The following is a 20,801-nucleotide window of genomic DNA, read 5'->3' as shown; positions in this document are numbered from 1 at the left end:
GGCAGCAATGTTCAGAAGTGTGATTTTGCCAAATTTAAATGGATGGAGGAGATTATGGCCTTGCCAGCAAAGTTTTTGGTCTTCACTGGCGAGTTCTTATCAGTGTCTTCTGTTGCTCTAATTTTATTTTTATACATTTGTTAACCATCATATCATCATGTTGGCTTACTCTGTTTGACAGACAAGAGTGCAGTTTGTGGTTGCAACCTCCTGTGAAAGTAACAGTGTTCCAAAATTGGCACTTGAACAACCCGGAAAATTTCCAAGATCCATCAAGGACAATATTCATTACTTCCAGCCATCAGTTATGATGACTTACTGGCAGTCTTGGTCCTCAAAGGTCCAGTAACTCGCAAGAGATTTGACAGCTTCCTTGAACTTAGCTTGGTAAGTCCATTCCCTCTAGGCATGGTGTTGTAGTCAACTGATTTCAGACGTGTCTTCCAAAGCTCCCACAAATGAATCAGTACCCTGCCCCAAATAGTGTTCTTGTTTTTGAAAAGGCTTCAATCCATTGCGGAGGCAGAGTGGGAGAGCTCTGTAGGAACAAAGGTATGTTTTTGATGTTCCTACTCTTGTATCTACCTCACTGACACATACTCTAGGTATCCTTTTGGGTTACCTACCACCGTACTGCCCTGAACTCAACCCAATCAAGTTGAGTTTTGGGGTGATGCAGACACACCTTTGTTGGTCTCAAGTCCTAGCAACTTATAGGAATCCAATTGCTCACATCCAAAAGGCAGCATGCAAAACCTTTGAGCAAGCCTTACTGCATAAGTTATATAGTAGTTGTGGATATTGGATGGCTCATAGGGCGGCCGTGTCATCTCTACTCCATTTTGATACTCTCCACTGTGCTCTTTACTCTTTTTATGTTGGACTTGGCAAAAATGTTGTAAATTCTTTTGTTTTAGGGCTGAAAGTACTGTCTCAGGATTTGGTATATGAAACAAGTCAATTCATCAAATTTCCAAACAAAGAACAAATCAATCCTTGAGCAATGTAGTTTATGAGAGTATATGGAAATCAGGAAAGCTCAAAACCTGATAGAGAGTGATACACCTCTTGATTGAACCTCTTGATAGGAGTTCAAAGTTTTTAGTCAATCAAGTCAATTAACCCAATAGAGAGCAATTCAGTTCTTGATTGGAGTTCAAAATGTTTGGTTGATCAAGTCAATTAACCTGGTTGAGAGTGATTCAGCTCTTGATTGGAGTGCAAAAGGTTTACTCAATCAACTTGTGAGTAAGCTCTTGCTCATCAGTATCGAGCTTAAGCAGAGGCTTTGAGTTAATCCTGATGATCAACAGTTTACTCAATAGTTGATCAAGGAGCAAAGGTTCCGTTGAAGTTTGGAAACTTGACTCAATAGACTCTTGAATTTCAGATTTGGATGAGTCGTTCAAAAGGCTCTACAGCAAATCAAATCTCTCCAACTTCAAAAACTTCCATGCACTCTGGGTTATGAGTTTTTTGATTGATTTGTTCAGTATCTGGTGATTGAAGACAATCAAGATCAATCACATCAGCTCCACCTGATACTGTAGAGGGTTACACCGTGTCAGTATTTGTGTAGCACGTTGATGTACACACATGGAGAGTTTTGAAACAAATCTCAAAGTCTTTTGGTTGGATTGAGACTGGGATTGTTGTTGAGTGCCCTTTGTGAATAGTGGTTGATTCATAGGATTTGCGGAATCCTTTTTCATCAGCCAGGGTCAACTGACTTTCAACATCCCAGTTGATAAGGGGAAGATGCACCTGCTGTGGCACCTCTTTGATGGGTCTTTACAGGGTCTAAGGAAAGTCTTTTGTGTGTGCACGTCAATGTGCTACACAAAGATTTACATGATGTTATATATTTGGAGGATAATGCATTGCATTCACATGAATGAAAACAAGATCAATCTAATTCAAACAAAGATTTTGAGTTCACATTTGAGCAAACCCAATTTGATGAGAAGAAAGAAAAATAGAGATTGAATGTATGACATCCTTCAGGCTGCCAAGCTAATTAATCATGGAGATCAATTAGATGGCTTGAAAGCATGTCAATATTTATATCTGATGTGACTATTCATCAAATGAATGAGGTTGAACAGCTCACTCATCATTTGATGAGGTCAATATTCATTCATAGAAAGGGTGCAAAGATCAAAGCCTGTTGCTCCTGTCTGCAAAGTCTGGCTGCTGTATGTTAGTTCTGAACAATCAAAATTTCTCAGTGCCTCTGTATAATGAGGTGATGTTAACACTTGAAAGTCTTTGTTGGGCTACAACATCATATGGAAGGTTTGTCTTGTTGATCATCTGGTAATTAGTGAAATCAGCACATGATAAAATCTCACCAAGTTCTCAAAATTGTTCTGCAGGGAAATGACAAAAACAAAGGAAGGGGAGTAGGCCATCCGGATCCTCAGGATCATGGGCATAGGGAGGGGATAAAGATAATGGAGGTGGGCTGGCAGCTTGACGTGGGTTCTTGATCAGAGTCAAGCAATATGTTCTGGGAGAATTTCAGTTGGACACTGGTTGTTTGTTGGGAGATTTTGCGACCCCGACTGCGGCAACAACACCTACCACAAGCTTTGCAATCAAAGGAGATTTGATGGCTGGCTGTGAAATTTGAGGTGGAGGACTGGCATGTCAACAAGTTACTTTACCAGAACTCTTCAAAAGATCATACTTAAGCTCTGTCGACAGGCTTTCATGGTCCACATCATCATCATTTTAAGAGCTTTTGATGTCAGAAAGCTTGCCGCTGTGAAATCATGATGACTGACTTGCTCAATGCTTAGCCCACTCTTTGGATTTTCCATATGCCATTGCAAAGTATTAGTCAGAGTTTTTGGTATCAATGACAGGATGATATGTTGATGGTATGCAATGTTGATTGAATGTATTTTGAAAAGTTGTCCAATGAAACGGGTATCAGGAGATTCATCTGAAGCAACAGAAGAACCTGAATTGCCCTGGTTGGACTGAGTTGATTTGACAATTGTCAGCAGGAAAGATTGAAGCAAGCTCAATGAGAAAGCAGGTTTGATCATACCTCCTCAGTATGTTCTGAATTTTTGGGCTTGATGTTGCTTCTTTTGCACTGCCAACAGCTGCAGCCTCAGTGGGTTCAGCCTAAAAATTGAATCATGTTATTCATGGAAGTTTCATGGAGATAAAGATCCAGCATACCAGATTAGCCTGAGCTTTCAGCTTTTGGGGACTTTGTGCAAGATCTGATATCCCAGCATCTTGGCTAGAGTGTGCCTCTTCAGCCCAGGTCTGAAAATTTTCTTCTGTTAATTCAACACACCACTTCATGCTCTTGGGATAATTAGAACTCCCTGAGATGTAAAGAGTCCAAAGCCCAGGATTCTTCTTTTGTTGGGTCAAATCTTCAAGGAGGGTCTTGGTGGTCCCACTCTTGGCTGAGGCATCTTGACTTGATTTTGGCAATATTGAAGTCCGTTGCAACCCATTGATATAAGTTTCATGGGTTACACAGGGAATTTATGGAACCTTCATTACTTGATCTTCAATTTCTGGACCCAAGCACATCTGATTTGGCTTTGGACTCACCTTCTAAGATCCAATAACTCAGTAAACAAGCCACTACAAGTGTACAAAGAAGTCTTACTCAAGCTTCAGATTGAATTAGATGGCATTGTATCAAGTGGCAAGCAGAAAATCAAAATATTCAGAAAATAAATTGGTCAGGAGGTGGAGAGTCAGCTTGAGTGTTTTGATCAATTGAATTTTGAGGCCTGCAATGCTCAAGTTGAACAAAAAATCAGGGAAGTGTGGTTTTAATTGATTTGATTGTTTATTTCCTCCTCTTGCTTGTGATACCTTCAATAAATCTTGTATCAAATTACATCTGGAGTCATGTGGTGACATGGTGACACTTCCTGGGTGGCATGACATACAAGATGACTCATATCAGGATATGGTTTTTGGGAATCAAAAATCCATGTTGATGTGTTGGTACAAGTCATCTTGGATGTTTTTTGTCTTGGGGATGAATTTTGTTTACACATGACATGGGAAAATTACATGTGCAACCCATGCCCTGTAACCTGTAGTATTCTCTGTATTCTTAACTTAAGCAGAGAAACAAACCTTGGTCAAAAACCAAACCAGGTTTTGCACCATGATGCACATTTTTTCAAAAAATCATTCATTCTCAATTTAGCAGTAAGTTTACTTTGACTGATACACAAAGTCTAGAAACACAGCTATGGGATATAGTTGGTACATACAGATCTGGAATCTGCAATATCCAAGTCCTGACCAGGAATGTGATGAAAACTTTGTATTGATCATTACATACTGTATGTAGGGCATAGGAGCATCATTGTTACGGCCTGGACTGGCTAGGCGTCATAGAAGACAAGCCACTCAGCCTTTTCTCACCCTTAATCGGTTTAGACTAAGTTGGAAGATTCAGGAACATTGTGATCTGAACCGGGTTTCATCTTTTCTCTTTTCGTCATTTGTGAACGCCACATGAAACGTGTTTTGTATAAAAGATTCTGTTTTCTTCCCTAAAGTTGTTGTCTTTTCTCTCGTCACATTTTCTCATTGTTTCGGTAGATTAGAACTAACAACTAGTTCTCTAGGTTAGACATGTTTCATCTTTTATGCAATTGTCACATTTTCTCATTGTTTCGGTAGATTAGAACTAACAACTAGTTCTCTAGTTCTTGTCCCGCTCTACAGGTTATGAGCTACATGTTACCATCGGACATCGACGACTCTTTTGAAACAGCACCAAGCGGATCAACGATCAACCGTGATACTACCTCACGGATTGAAGACATCAGTGATCTATATTATAAATTCACGACAAACGACAACCGTTTCCCATTCTGCTCTCCAAGGGCACTACACTACGTGCCACGACAGCCGCGCTCCATGACACCTCCCGCCCCTTGCCCCCTTCGCCACGACAGCCACGCTCCATGACACTTCCCGCCCCTTACACCCTCCCATTAACTTTACGTCACGCACGTCACCAACCACCAAGCTCTCCCCTACACAAGCCCACTTTCACGCCTAGCAGCTCAACACCATTCGCGGCGGTTAACCTCATTTCGACTCATCAGGCACGTACAAACACGTTCCATTGATTCCTCAGCCCATTAGATCCTTCGACTCGACATCCCAAAATACGCCGGCTCCCCACGACCTACCGAGCTGTTTCAATCAACACGACGAAAGCAAATCAGTAAGTGCCTTCTAGCATTAGCTAGGCGTTCTAGCGTTGGCCAAGTAACCAATAAATGTTCAATTTGGTAGCTCTGGGTCCAACTGGTGAGCCCTCTCATTTCACTTACGACCTGACAGCCAATTTGCGGAACGTTGGCTCTGTCCAGCTTGCTCTCTCACACGACCGAGTGACCCATCAAACCAAAGCACCCGTGCACACTCCCAGCGTACGACTCAGTCAGAACCTGAATCCGTAGCTTTCGTTACATCGGCGAACGAGCCAATGATGTTCCAGCCATCCCACCACCCTTCCCACACACGCGACGTCCTGATGTACTAAACGTTCGCGTATATAAGCTCTATCCATCCGGCAAGTTCACGTACTCCCAATCTCCTCCAGTATTCAACATCCAATAACGCTCCTGCTCAACGACCACCTGCCCTCACTTCCAAGAGCTCCTACTCGATAACCTATCCCTTTCACATTTTCACAGCCTCCCTCAAATCTACCTCAACCTCTTGACCACGCAAATAAACACCCTTCCGCCTGTAAGTTCATTACCATTTGACCTCATTACCAATCTGAGCGCTCGTTGTAATGATATACACAATTCATACAGTTGGATCTCCACTACCAGACCAATCGACTTCAAGCAAGTTCCCCGCCACTTGGTAAAGGACGAATAACAACTCTCACACCTACTTACGTCAAAGAAGTCAATAAGATGTCCAAAGCACAAAACAAATCCTCGCCCAACGCACCGGTGAAGAAATCGCATTTGTTTATGGTCTCGAGCGTTGTTGAAGTGTCAGAAACTGTCAGTCTTAGATGATTCCATCCAAGTCGCGCAAGAATATGCTGACGGTGTCCCAATTGTAGCTCGCTCCCGCGGATAACAGAAATTACACTTATCGCGGCACGACAGTAGCAATCACTTGCAACGGCTGGGATGGAGACAATGAACGAGAGTACGATGGTTCACTGATTGCGTACTGTGGTTCGATGGAAGCTCCATTGGAAAATCACTGCTACGCGATCAAGGCAAAAATGATCCCGAGTTCCGAGTCTGCTCACTACAAACTTTATTTCGAAGCGGACCATAAGATCCTGGTTGGAACGTCAGACACCTTTACCGGCGAGTTGAATAACAACACCTCGGTCTCAGGTTTTGGCATCATTTCCGAGCGTCGAGAGATAACGGACACCGACTCTGATGATGTGATACTCGGCTTCGTGATGGCTCACACTGACTACGATCCACAGGTTAGTCGATCACTCCCGGAACTGAATCACAGGGTACTTACTTTTCTCTTTCAGGCCCGCGAATCAATCCCGTTTCAAGTCGAATACCGCATCCGACCAACTCCCAAGATGAAGCCCTCTCAAGGTCTTATCCAAGACGGCAAGGAAACACTTGTCCATGGCTTCATAGTCGACTGGGATAACGAGGCCAATCGGTGGATTGTCGAGGCAAGGTTTCCAAACAGCACTTCGCTAACCTTCCCTATTTAACCCTTGATTCTGATCTTTAGGTGACCGGTCTCAACGTCGCTAGTGGCCATGAGCCTGCGACGAAGAAGCGCTCCACTCCGGGAACCAAAGTCACACCCAGCGGCAGGGTACGGCCCGCCAAGTGAGTGAATTTGCTGCATACCCTTTACTGTCAAAACCCATCTGACACGGTTTGCTTCTAGGCACGTCCCTGACTCGAGCCCCACCCCTGCTGCAAATCCAGGGAAAGCTGTTCGCCACGTCTCGAAAGCGAAGACGCTTCCACCGCTCCCCGCAGAAGAGAGCTACTTCGACGAGGACGGACAAGTCGTTGAGACCGAGGCAGAGCCAGCTCAGGCCGGGCCAAGTGGCTCCAAACGCCCAGCTGCTGGACGTCAAGCCAAGAAAGCCAGGCAAGGTTAGACTGCGGATACTAACCAACTAGCCACGTTGTCTGCAAGGTCCACTTCGCTGTCTCTTCATTCTAGATCCATGTCGTCTTCTGCTGCGCTGTTCGTCACGAACTCCATGTATCTCCATTATCGCCTGTCTGTTGCAATTAATTCATATCCAGATCACGATCAATGGTTTGATCCGCTTTAGGCTCACTCTGAGTTCCATAGTCCTCGACCGTCCCATGATCAACCCTTGAGATAGAAACATTGCGCCCACAACTAAGCTCTTCGCTCCCAGTCTCTTACTCTCATTCAGACTCTCTCAAGCGCTTACCTCCAATTGACAACGCTCATTCGTCGACCACTTTGAAGTGCAATCATCTTCAGATGAGCTCAGACACAGAAAGCGAGATTTCGGACTCGGAGTCTGAAGCGCCCGTAGCAAGCCGTGGCCTTGCTTGCGCTACGATCGAACAAACCACTGAAGCGAGTATTCTTGCCCGCTTTCAAGGACAAATTCCATACGACGTAGGCCACTGCGACGACCCATGTGCTACGTGCGGCGCATTACACTGGCGTCTCGAGCGAACTAAGCGGACGATGACCGTGTCAAGTGCTAGTTATTCAACTTGCTGCCAACAAGGTGCAGTAGCCCTTCCAAGTGACCACCTAGAGAACGACCTCACGCCTCCCTTCTTGCAGCGTCTCTTCACGGATCAAGATCGAGGTAAGACCCTTCCCTTCTGCACTCTCTCAGAGTACTGACATTCAAACGACAGTTTCGCGGAATTTCAGAACCAATATAAGGACTTTTAACAACTCAGTGTCCTTCACGTCGACCGCCGCACATCAGGATATGAGCGTTGCTGGAAACGGAGGCGCGTGGAACTACAGAATCAAGGGCCAGCTAACGCACTTAATCGGCTCCTTGCTTCCACTCCCAGGACATAAGAAGGCATTTGCCCAGATGTTTATCTTTGGGGATCAAGCCGAAGAAGAGCTGGCTCTTCGCAAGCCTAAAGACTCGCCTATTAACATTCAAACATTAAACACGATTCAAACCTTCTTATACAACAACAATCCGTTCGCCAAGCTCTACAAAGCGGCCGAGGCTATCTTAGGCGCAGGCCGCACAAGGACAATAAAAATCAAATCGCTAAACCGTAGGAATCGGGACATTAACCGTTACAACTACCCCACGTGCAGTCAAATTGCTGCAATCCTACCCGGGGACGGATTAGTTGGACAGAAGGACAGGGACATCATACTACATCGCCAGAGTGGCGAATTGCTGAGAATTTCTGAATTAAACACTAATTACTTTTCGCTGAGATACCCCCTTTTCTTCATGTACGGTTCCCATGGCTGGGATGAACACTACCGCCACATGAGTTCACGACGTAAGCCAATTCACTCGCAGCCTCATGGACGCAATAACTGACACACATTACTTAGGTCCCAACGGGAAAATTACGGCATTAGAGTGGTTCGCGTACACACTCTACCAACGCCGCGACGTGTTTTCAGCCATACTGCGTGGTGGCAGGCTATTCCAAGAATATATAGTCGACATGTATGTTTGCGTCGAAAACGCACGATTGAAGTATATCCGAACACATCAAAAGAAGTTACGTGCCGAGTTATACAACGGGGCTGCTGAGGCGTTGAATAACGATGACTTGACCATCGGTCGAAACATAATCCTCCCGGCCACTTTCATTGGCGGGCCACGGCATATGCACCAGCTATACCAAGATGCAATGGCACTGGTCAAAACATTCGGCCATCCGAGTCTCTTTATTACCATGACCGCAAATACCAAGTGGCCTGAAATTATTCGTGAGTTGTTACCAGGTCAGCTTCCAGAGGACCGTCCGGACTTGTTGGCCAGGGTATATCACATGAAGCTCAAAGAACTTCATTACGATGTCATGAAGCGGATGCGCCTAGGAGTATGCGTTTCAGACGTACACACGGTCGAATTTCAAAAAAGGGGATCGCCCCACACTCACAACATTCTCATTCTGGATCGCGAAACTACGCCGAAGACAGCTCAAGACGTAGATCTGATTGTACGAGCAACGATCCCCGACCCTGAAGAAGAGCCGCTTCTGTACGAGCTTGTCACTCAATACATGGTTCACGGCCCTTGTGGGCAAGGGAAGACTTGTTGGAACGGAACTGCGTGTAAGTATGGGTATCCAAGGGCATTCCAAGACGAAACAGCGATGACGGAGGACTCTTACCCTAAGTATCGCAGGCCTGACGACGGAAGGTCTTTCGTGAAAAACGGGAACACTTACACAAATCGAGACATTGTTCCCTACAATCCCTTCCTACTCATGAAGTACGAATGCCACGTTAATGTCGAGATCGCAGTCAGCATGAAGGCTGTGAAATACCTCTACAAGTACATAGCCAAAGGGCATGATCGACAAGATCTGAGTCTCGAGACCGAAAGCGAGCCCGCCGACTACGTTGACGCACGATTCCTAGGAGCAGCTGAGGGTGAGCTTATTTTCCAATTTACGCTGATGGTGACCACTACTGACTCCCAACTCCAGCTGCGTGGCGGCTATTCAAGTTTGCACTCTCGGGGAGGCACCCTGCGATTACGAAGGCTGACCCTGCATGAAGAAAACAATCAAATGGTGTACTTCCAAAACGCGGATGGGCTTCGAGCTGCTCTCAATTCTGGCAGTGCTACGCGAACAACTCTCACGGAGTACATGCGACTGTGCGCAGAAAACTTGCCAATTCTAAGATCTTCACTATCAATTCGATCATTACTCTACACCGACATGACTCGACTATTCTGGTGGAACAAGTCGGACAAGGAGTGGGCTCGAAGGCACAAGGACTCTCAAGCGGTCGCGAGGCTCTACTTTGCGAAGCCAGGACATGGAGATAGATACTATTTACGTTTGCTACTCACGTCTACACCGGGGGTTACGTCATTTGAGTCACTCCGGACTGTGGGTGGTGTCGTGTATCGTTCATATCGTGCTGCCGCTGAAGCGCGAGGTCTACTTCTCAGCGACAATCACTACGATGCGTGCCTCACCGAGGCGGCTGTGTGGAAATCTGGTGGACAGCTGCGAGCAATGTTTGCAATTATATTGGTGCACAGCCCGCCATCGAACCCTGAGCGACTTTGGAGCTCGCATGCTGAAGACCTCTCTGACGACTGCCGGTACCGTCTCGCACTGACGCATCCTCAAGTCGAAGCAAGCGAAGAACAAGTTGAACATTTTGGGCGATTGCAACTTGGGAACTGTCTCGTCGACATGGGTCACAGTTTAGAGTCGGTTGGCCTTGATCCCGTGAAGTGGGACGTGTTGCTTCCGTTTGGGAACTTGGAAGAAGAGGCACCGGACGAAGGAGTCTCTGCAGAAACGAGCCTTCAATATTTACAGTCCTCAGTCCCTTTGCTCAATTCGGATCAAAACAAATTCTACCAGGCAGTCACCGAGAATGTAGCGCGACAAGAGGGTGGCATGATGTTTGTCGATGGCCCTGGAGGCTGCGGGAAAACTTTCTTGCTTAACACGTGCCTCCACTATTGCAATGCTCATCAAATTTCGTTCGTCTCGGTGGCTTCGTCTGGGATTGCTGCTCTCTTACTGCTTGAAGGCGCGACTGCGCACTCTACACTCAAGATACCGTTGAAGGTGGACGCGGACTCTACGTGTTCAATTGGACCAGGCACGGGACTAGGCAGACTTTTGAGAACCGCGCGATTCATGGTTTGGGATGAGATATCCATGATGCACAAGCACGCGATCGAGTGCGTTGATCGCTCACTCAGAGATCTCCGTTCCAATGACTCGCCATTTGGGGGGATGACGGTCTTATTTTCCGGGGATTTTAGACAAATCTTACCAGTTGTGCCACATGGAACGGTTATGGACTCGGTGAGGGCTTGCTTCAAACACTCGGAATTATGGGAGTCAGTTGAAGAGTTCAAGCTGAGGATCAATATGCGCCTATCGACATCCGGGACAGCCGGCGAGCAAAGTTCCAACTCAGAATTTGGTAAGTGGCTGCTTAGACTGGGCTCTGGGCACCTACAGGCTCAAACGTCAGGAATGGTGGACCTGAAGCATGTCGAGGTAGTGACTTCTCGCCCTGGGAATACGCTTCGGTCTCCAAGGTTAGCAGATTTTTACCGAGGCGTAAACGGCATGGTGCGCCAATCGTCATGGGAGCGACTTGCTGTTTATTTTGGCTCCCGGGCCATTATAACTCCACTTAACAAGACTGTCGACAAATTAAACAATACCTTGATGAAATTAGTCGCAGGGGTTGAATCTACGTACGAGTCGATAGATCGCATTGACGAGGAAAGTAGTGAAAACGTGACTGCCGATGTCTTGAATACTTTTGACGTTGCTGGTTTCCCAGCCCATCGAATCACTCTGAAAGTCGGTTGTGTGGTCGTCTTGCTCCGGAACTTGAATTTGGCTACCGGGCTCTGTAACGGAACACGGCTTCTGGTCACCGCGACGGGAACCAATGCGCTCCAGTGCTTGATAGTAAATGGGCCTAAAAGTGGACGTAGTATATCGCTTCCATGGATTGTACTTCACCACCCCGGAAACGACAGCGCACCTATTCCCTTCTTTCGATTCCAGTTTCCAATCGCCATCGCCTTTGCCATGACGATCAACAAGTCTCAAGGACAGACTCTAGGAACTGTGTGTGTCGTACTCCCAGAGCCGGTTTTCGCCCACGGCCAATTGTATGTCGGTTTGTCCCGTTGAACATCGGCCGAGGGCACGTTGGTTCAGATTTCATTTGGCTGTAAAGAAGCGCGAACAACAAACGTTGTATGTAAGGAGTTGATACCGTGGCCAAATGAGATCTGGCCAAAAATCCGGTCGTGTGGCCAGATTCAACTTTGTATCCCCTATATGAGGAATTCTTGGAAATCAATTTGTTCCTGGCAATGAGTGTACATTATATGTGATGAATTGTAGGTAGACTGACTTGTAGTTTAATGATCATGACTCTGATCCTGGATTTGCAATGTATGTGCGTCGATTGAAGTATGTACAACAGAGAATTGTTAATCCGATAGTCCTTAGGGCGCTCCAATTCCATCAGGGAGTGTCAAGGTACATTGCGCCGAGCGTGACGATGTTGTAGCGGCAGCTTACTCAGTTGCAAGCTAAGCACTTCAAGAAATGCAAGGAGCGGAAACGACTTCCGATCTCTATGTGCAGAACGGGAGTTACATAAGCGAAATGCTCCTTAGTTGTAGTTCTCGCCATAGAGTGATGTTTGGTCTGTCCGCATAACAATCCCAAACTGAGCGGGATTGGCAATTAAGAGGCAAGCGTTAGGCTGCGCCGGAGCTTGGCAAGATGTGGTCTGGCGAGCAATTCCCAAGCAGGGGGTACTGAGGCCACCGAGGAACCTGAGTAGGAATATGTGTACCCCCGAGAAGCTCATCATAGCTAATTCAACTCATATAACACTGGTACTGCTTTCGTCAACGGAGTTTCCCAGATGTTTGTAGCACGAAGAAGCTCAACATAGCGAATTGATCTCATACAAAGCTAGTACTTCTCTCATCAACGACATAGCACGATTGGCTCTGTAGCAGGAAGTGCTGCGAATTCCCGTACTTCAAATCATGTTTAGCGGAAACAAAGAGAAATATAAGAAGTGTCTACGTGTGTATAGAATTTGAGAATATATGATGGACCGTGTGGACACTATATATCAGCTGTAATATAGTGAATGGAGACATTGAGAAGCAGAGAAATATTATGCCGAGAACGGTAATAGTATCCATGGGAGGCGTATATACTGGCGCGACGAGAGGAAACAGAGTGAGGAGTTGCGGAGGTGTGTCGTGTCGTGAAGACGCGTGTTGAGAAATGGAGCGCGCTGCAGGCTATTGAAGGATCGCAGCAGAAGCATGCAAAAGCTAGAGGGGGGGTCAGTACTTAGTTATGGTTCGTGGGTTGTGGTAGGAGAACTTACTCTCATAGAGAAACGAGCATTGACCGGGGAGTAGGAAGAGATGGCTGACAACAATGTTAAGATGTGTCCCGGCGTGAAGAGCTCCAGCCCAACGTGCTGGATCATTGGGGCACTGGCGAAGTATTCAAACTGGAAGTCGCGATGAACTCGGTCCTGGAGGAGTGGGCGTCAAACACTGTGATACTTGGCAAAGGGATATTGGCTCACGGTGTGGTCATAACCGCGGTGTTGTACCATGATTAACCAATAGCCTCTAGGTTGGCTGAATTCACGAGACACAACGCGTCCAGTGCCCGAAGCGCTGGCGACGTCGTGTGGATCAGAACAATGATCAACTGCAGGATTTAGTTCAAGAAGTTGATCAATGTTGACAGTTAAAGTCGGAGGAAACGAGTATGGTGGAATGGTAAGTGGCCCACGAAGGGCGTAGAATGAATAGGGATTGAGTATTGGACGCCCATAGGGTTCGGCCACAACCACGTTAATGCTGGAGGCGTCGGTAGCGGGCGAAGGCAGTAGTATGGCACCCCAGAAGCGACGCCTAGCATAGAAGTATGACTCAACAGGATCATCGACCTGGACGGAGATGGAAATGCCAAGGCGTAGGTCAGAAGCGGGAAATTGTCGACTGGTGAGAGTCACCAATGCCAGGTCGTGTGTCAGAAGCTGACTTACCATCTCTTCGATGTAGACGGTGACATCAAGTGTAACGTGGAGCAGGGCGTGGGGTTGAGCCATCGCATGGGGAGCGAAGTGGAATGTCGCTCAGCAGACTAGGGGCAGAGCTTAGTAGGGAAGAACAGAAGCTATGAGGGGAGCGGGGAGTCACGACAATGGACTGGCGATGTAGGAGAAACAGGTATTGGTCATAATAGTAAGCTATGGGCATTGCATGATAGTGGAAGAGCGTTAAGTGCATGATGATTGAACATATCTAGGCACGCAGCCGATAGTGGCTCTGGCGTGGGCGTGGAGCGACAGTTCACAGACAAGTTGCAACCTAGACAGCCCGTAAAATTAGAGTGACTGGCGCGAGCCAGGGGTCGCAGTGTCTGACCAGCGCCTCGGCGGGAGCTGATCAAGTGCAAGACGTTAGGACCTCGAGACAAACGGGGTTGCTAGTGCTGGCAAATCTTGGACAGAGGTGACTTGAGTGGTAGGATTGTACACGACGATCGCGTGAGGCATGCCGCGTCGCTGAAACTCGAGGATGACGAAGAATGGGCGTGTGCAGGGAGGTGTACCCTGTTCGAGAAGTTCAGACGTGATTCGCTGTGCTGGGACATGAGAACGCTGAGAAAGTAATAGAAGTGTCAGTGTCATGTTGAATGTCAGTTTCATGCGAATAGACTTACGATGGGGGTGTTGGAGATCATAACGATAATAGAGCGTGGTTGAGGTGACTTGGCGAGGTTGAAGAAGGGGGTTACCGACGCGATCCTGGGAGATTAAGGACTCCATGAATCATAAGTTGTTGTGCTCAGGTACAGGTACGTGGAGCTGAAGAACTGGTCCGGTATCATTCGAGCGACTAGGCTGGCCAGCGTATCGTGTCGGTCATGAGTGAAGTGGTTGGTTAGAACTGTGATGGTCCGAGTACGATGGAAGGGGAGATACAGCCTGGACATAAGTGTATGCCTGGAGACGCAGGACTAATCCTGAAGGGCGAGTCTAGGGTTGTGGTCGCCGACTCGTTGCGTGAGTGATCCAAAGCGAGAGTGGCGAGGCGGTCGAGTTCACAACGATCGTGGCTTGGTCAAAATCGAGATGGTGGAGCTCGGCGGTTCCAACGTGAAGGGACGAAGTGAGACTTCTACTTGGGGTTTGAGAGAATAGAGTGGGTTAAAAGGACCTGGGTGAGTTCTGATGGCCGTCTGACTATCTCTGTCTACACTTTTCTTCGATTTACCCAATTGAGCATCGTCTCATTTCTATCATCTTCACGATCCGAACATTATGCTTGGAGCGCCGGCGTTAAATTTGCCATTGAGGTTCAGCTCCGTCTTCTATCTGGGTAATCAAGTGAGTCAGCGAGGTCCCCGATTTCGGAACGGCGCTAATGATGTGTTTAGGTTGTGACAGACAACGATGGGAACGGCAGGTTCCGAATCCATGAGACTAATGTGTTTTTCAGGCAGACGGAATTCAGAGCAGTCAGTCTGTTTGTTGCAGGGTTGAGAGGAGAGAGCAGGTTGTGTTCTGGGAATTGTTACAGAATCGATGGGCAGGTGGCAGGTGCCTCAGGTGGTGGGACACCAATTCTGTTTGAAATGGCTCGCGGTACAATCGTTCTCGACCCCGAAAGTGCAAACCCTGTAAGCTTGACAAACAAGGTCCTCACAGAGGGTGTCGGCCAAGTCGTTGAATGGTTTGGACGACCGGTGGTTGGTGGGATTGGGAGGGAAGAGGTGTGCGTCGTTCGGCATCGGAGTTGCAACCGCGTGGTTAGTTTTTCGAGTTGCCTTGATTGACGAAGTTATGCTCACGTCTGCGATAGGAGAGGAGGGTCGTCGAGTTTTATGTTACTTACGTCTTAGATGCGGCCGTTACCTGCACGCTGAGCATGGACACTTTGGACGTGAACAATATCCTCCAATTGCGCGGGAATGTATTTGGCTTCGATGTCGCTCGGAATCGCTGGGAAGTGAAGGTGAGTCCGAAGATCAGTTGTGTAGGAACGAGAAAGATGCTGATGACGAATTTGCTCAGGTTGCGGAAGTGCGACTAGTGAGCAAGAGAGAACGTCCTCGAAGAAGTCGTAGACAAAGGGGCCTCGAGGCGCATCGAGGCTGGCGAAGTCGCCGCAGCAGGGTACGGATATGAGTGAGGTTGACCGATGTTTCAGGATAGTAGGAAATGGGGGATTGTAAGGAATGTCAATACTTGTAATTAGTAGCGAATTGTGTGAGAAGCGTTAACAACGTAGCTGTTCACAATGCGAGTGCGGTCGCGCTTTTGTTGGGTGCTGGCGTGTCAATAAGGCACGACCGCTGGGCGGCGTAGCCGCCCAATACCTCGTTCAGATAAAAACCAAGACCAATCCTTATCCACCCAAACCATGGAAGGCATTCAATCCACGGCTGAAGGACAAGGACAAAGTCAAGTGACCACCAATCAACACACTCCCCACGGAACGAATAAACCTCCGATTCTTAACCAAACTCTCCAACAACATCAACAAAACGTTGGACAACAACAGAATGTTCAACAGAACATTCAGAACATCTTTCAAACGCTTACGACTGTCGATAGCGATGGCAACAACAAGTCATTTGCTGCTCTATGGAAGTACTGCCCAATCAAGCTTGATCGACTTACCAGTTTAGCACCAGACGGTCACAATTTCGACATATGGGATGCGGAATTTCGACGCTTATTGAAATCTTTTCCGGGATGTGGTCCTTACATCGAACCGGGAGCTTTGCCTCACTTACCGAATTGGAGTGATGATTATGCAGAAGGTGTTGTGGGTTTGATGCATTGGACTATAGACAAGCATCTTAGTCTTCGTTTGGATCAAGTTTCCCTTATACCATCTGAACGTTATGCTTACCTCAAGGCTCAATTCTCTGGACAGACCTACGCTAGTAGGATTTCTTTGTACCAAGAACTACACACCACGACCTACAATCCATCATCCACGACAATCGATTCTCATATTGCGAAGGTTTCGGCTATCAGACAAAAACTGGAGCGGTCAGGAATGTGGATATCAGATGATTCTTTTGCGGCGATCCTTGCTATCAGCTTACCTAGCGGTTTCCCAAATGTTACGCACACTTTCGAATCGACTTTGCGTTCCAACCCCTTGGCAACTATCAGTTCTTCGAACATGACCTGGGCCATAGGGGCAGCGGATGTGGAGCATCAAAGAGGAAACGTAGGTGTTACTGAAGGTTTATCAGTCAATGTTGGAAAGAAATTTGTTAGATCTCAATCAAAATGTTCTTATTGTAAGAAGAAAGGTCACGAACAGAAGGAGTGTAGGATTCTCATCAGAGATGAGAAGAACAAGAAGCAGTCATCATCAGCTACTTTGACGTCAGATGCAAGAATGGTAGAACCCCAATTCGCCGACATCGACATCACTGGGTGCGTGGAAATCAGGCATATTCTAATATCGCAATTAGACACTGACCACGATCCTTCTACTGTCATTTTCGATACCGGTGCGACACACCACGTTTTCAACAATCGATCTCATTTCATTTCTATACGCGACATTGATCCTTTACCAGTTAAGATGGCCAACGATTCTTCTTCATCTTTTATCTCAGCTGTAGGATCTGTTCGTATTTGCAATGTAACAAACTCGGAAGAGTTTTTGATCGTTAAAAATGTATATTTTTGTGAGAACCTGCGTCACAATCTCCTCTCAGGAATTCAGCTTGAAGAGGAAGGCATCACTTTTCGAAATTCAACAGATGGTATTGAACTCTGGAGAAACAACTCAAGGGTAACAACAGCAAAACGTCAAGGTAGGAAATGGATTTTGAAAGCAATCATTCACTCCGTGACAACAGCTGCAGTACTTGGCGATTCCATGCTTTGGCATCGCCGAATGGGTCATCCTAATGACAGGACCCTCCTGAAATTAATCCGTGATCAACCCTGTGTGGGTTTGCCTGAAAAACTAACCAAGACTATTCCATGCGAAGATTGTGCAGTTGCGAAATCAACTAAATCCTCGACTATAGGACCTTCTCTGATATCTTACGATTCAGCTTCCGCCTCCATTCACAGTTCCGAAGTCCTACTCACACGTACCACATGAATACCTTGCGCCAGATGGGTTCCCTCGTCCTAAGTTTTGGCTCCATTCGGCCTGTGAGCACGCAATACTTGGAGTGGGTAACATTTCCGGAAAGGGGGGTGTCAAGTGTGTATTCCTTGCTGGCCATCTTGGCAACGTTGAAAGGTGGATAATAATTTTTAAATTTTGGGATAATGTACAGGCAGCAAGCAATGGATTTTTATCGTGAACAAGGAGTAGAAGGTGTGCCTGCTGCTAAACCCATAGTTCGGAAGGCAAGTGGTAAGGAAACCACGTAAGCACGATTTCTCTTTCTCCTGGTGGACCATAAATCTAAAAGATGTCTCTCGATTTTAGACGACATGCGGCAAGGGCGCGGAAATTTAATGACGCTCGACAAACTGACCAGTCACAAAATTCTTCTAATCGGTTGTTGAGCACATACAATAAGCAAGTCACCCGTTATGACGACCCAATTCTACCGTTCGAAAACCATCAACGAACTATGGATATAATCTTTAATACATACACGATCATTACTCATGGGCGGGGTCAATATGTTGATCGGCATTCCAATAAGCTCGTGTTTACCTTCGCCTTCGAGGACCTAGAAGCTATGGACCCTAGAGCCCGTCAGGATCATCAAAATGACGTAGATACAATAATGATGTCGATGAAACTTTTCAAACGCTTGCCTACCCCGAATGCACAGTTTTCGCTTGAGCGCATTCGAGCGCTGTCTACATTATACCAGCCTTCCGACTTTTTGACCAAGTGTGGCAATCCGATTGCGCCGCTCAGCCCTTACCAATCAAGGGAGTCATCACCATTAACTCCACTTCCAGCTTCTTCTCCCGAATCTTCACCCCTAACTTCGCTTCCACCTTCGGATGCTGAAGATGATGGAATGGTGTCTACTGTGGAAGTTAAGAGTGGTGTCACTACGAATGGAGCTTTAATTCATGGACGTATGCACTGCTTCGGTCAGACGGTGGGGTATTCTTCTAGCGTCCTTACCTCTCCTTATCTGCCTCCCAAGGGATCATCTTCTTCTCTCTATCAAAAGTTTCTCGACAGACTGCCTGGTTTTGGTGCGCGAATTGGCTCTCGCTTCTCTGACTTCTGCGATGTTGGATTCCTGATCGCGCGGCAGCAGCTAAATGACCTTAGAGCGCCCTCTATGACTTCAATTTCGAAATTTCAGCCATTGGGACCTCACGACTTTGCTGCGAACTTTGCTTTCACCTTGGGAAATTTTTATAATAAACCACACACGGATAACGATAAAGGAAAAGTATATTGTTTGTGGTATCCGGTGGATAGTATTAGCGGTAAGATAATTACTGAGAGTGAAGGTTTTGTTATTATTGGTGGTTGGTTTATTTTTCCAGAATACCGAGTTGCAATTAATTTTGGAGGCAAATCGGCGGTCCAGATTGCTTGGAGCGGTAAATCAACTTTCCACCACACCCTGCCTTCTAAAGAGCAGAGTGGAAAAGGACCGTGCGGTCAGGATGTCTGGTACACTCGCCTGGGCTGCTCCTCTCAGATTACTCACTCAATGGCGCGCGCGGCGGTAAAGTTGGGGACCAAGGATCAATGGAACCATGTATCAAACTGTGATTGCAAAGTAAGGGACGTTGAGGACGTCCTGGCGATGGAAAACAGAAATTGGAGGCCATGAACAATGTTGTTTCGTGATGCGCGATGATCAAATTATTGTGACGTTTTGCTCTTGGGGTTCAATTATTTAATGTGAAGTTTTTTATATGTCAGTTTCACTCCACTACTGTTTGTCTTAGAATGATTGTTCCAATTTTATAACAGGGTTCTGCATGGCGATAATGTTCAAATTTATAACATCATACATCTTCTCCAACTGCGTTTAGTCTTATTTTGCACCCTTGTGTGTGAATTGCTTGGCGTCTGTGCAACGCTGGACTAATGTGTGCACGCTCCAAAAATAAAAACGTGCAAGAATAGTGATCTGGATCAATCATGAGCTGATTCACACCGCGTGGGTGAATTCAGAGCTGCCTTTCTATGAGTAACTAACTTCGCGCTCTTCTAACTGTATAGCGTGATTTTAACGTTTGGGCCTGAGGTGATACAAGTCCTTCTAAAGGGAAAATAGTCAAGATCATGCGCATTCGCGATGGCAGTTCTAACAAAGCACAGGCTTGACGTGAAGAGTTCGTGATTACATTCTTCGACACCTTGTTGGTCAGGACGCAACAGACTCAAAGATTACTTTTGGAAAGCTATAACAAAATGTGATTTGCATGTCTACCAGGTTAGGAGGGTAGGTGTTCTTTCAAACTCTTGTGTTGTTGATTTTAACTGACAACTTATGAAACATAATGTTATGATCACTAATTCGTACTGCGGCTGGTTAATCAACATTACATAACTGCTACGAAATTGAACTACATGGGATTTGGATCTGTGCGTGATAATGATTTAGCTACATTGTGTTGGCGCGCTGATGCGTGTGTGTGAGTTACTCACAAATCAGTGCTCAGACAACAAGAGTTCTGGGTTGCCGTGGTAAGGTATCAGAATGGTGTAGTTGTACGTAGGACCAAGTGCATAACCAACAATAGTCCCAATTGTGTGTCTTGGAAGAGCCTCACCTTCTGATTCTAAGGACAAGACGCAGGGGTAAGTTTTGGCTATGACCGGTATTTTGGTGGCTGACCTTTAACAAATGCTGCGACCAATTTCGCAAGCACAGATTTCGCAATGTGGTGCTTGGACCACGAAAGGGTTGTCCATTTGACAACTCCGTATTCTTGTAAAAAGTGGTGATCCAGAGAATGAATCACCTCCATAGCCGACACTTGATTTGGTATTAGCCCCATATTAACTTTGCCTTTGTACGGCCTAAAGATTTTTTTTGAAAGATGTCGATAGGATGAGTGGACTTTGGTGATTTCTGCTCATGTACAGTCTGTCACAATAT

General features: G+C 46.5%; 4 protein-coding genes across 4 annotated transcripts; 3 read left to right on the top strand and 1 right to left on the bottom strand.

Annotated features, from left to right (window-relative positions):
- Positions 1-5,933: 5,933 nt before the first annotated feature.
- MELLADRAFT_52569 (uncharacterized protein) lies at positions 5,934-7,123 on the top strand (the record flags this gene model as incomplete). The annotated part of the gene is made up of 5 exons (XM_007410070.1): positions 5,934-6,026; positions 6,089-6,472; positions 6,527-6,673; positions 6,742-6,842; positions 6,904-7,123. The coding sequence occupies 5 exons, from the start codon at positions 5,934-5,936 to the stop codon at positions 7,121-7,123; spliced, it is 945 nt and encodes a 314-aa protein (XP_007410132.1).
- A 5,874-nt stretch (positions 7,124-12,997) lies between these two features.
- MELLADRAFT_63217 (uncharacterized protein) lies at positions 12,998-13,824 on the bottom strand (the record flags this gene model as incomplete). Its single annotated transcript, XM_007409983.1, has 3 exons — positions 12,998-13,030; positions 13,087-13,239; positions 13,294-13,824. The coding sequence occupies 3 exons, from the start codon at positions 13,822-13,824 to the stop codon at positions 12,998-13,000; spliced, it is 717 nt and encodes a 238-aa protein (XP_007410045.1).
- A 1,218-nt stretch (positions 13,825-15,042) lies between these two features.
- MELLADRAFT_63216 (uncharacterized protein) lies at positions 15,043-15,909 on the top strand (the record flags this gene model as incomplete). Its single annotated transcript, XM_007410071.1, has 4 exons — positions 15,043-15,108; positions 15,159-15,494; positions 15,584-15,736; positions 15,796-15,909. 4 exons carry the CDS (start codon positions 15,043-15,045, stop codon positions 15,907-15,909), a joined length of 669 nt encoding a protein of 222 aa, XP_007410133.1.
- Positions 15,910-18,033: 2,124 nt separating this feature from the next.
- MELLADRAFT_86442 (uncharacterized protein) lies at positions 18,034-19,419 on the top strand (the record flags this gene model as incomplete). Its single annotated transcript, XM_007410072.1, has 4 exons — positions 18,034-18,134; positions 18,197-18,830; positions 18,906-19,287; positions 19,331-19,419. 4 exons carry the CDS (start codon positions 18,034-18,036, stop codon positions 19,417-19,419), a joined length of 1,206 nt encoding a protein of 401 aa, XP_007410134.1.
- Positions 19,420-20,801: the final 1,382 nt, after the last annotated feature.

The sequence above is a fragment of the Melampsora larici-populina genome (assembly GCF_000204055.1).
Source record: "Melampsora larici-populina 98AG31 unplaced genomic scaffold MELLAscaffold_18, whole genome shotgun sequence".
NCBI classification, from domain to species: Eukaryota; Fungi; Basidiomycota; class Pucciniomycetes; order Pucciniales; family Melampsoraceae; genus Melampsora; species Melampsora laricis-populina.
The sequence above is the reverse complement of the archived record's forward strand: the minus strand, read 5'-3'. Positions and strand labels throughout refer to the sequence as shown.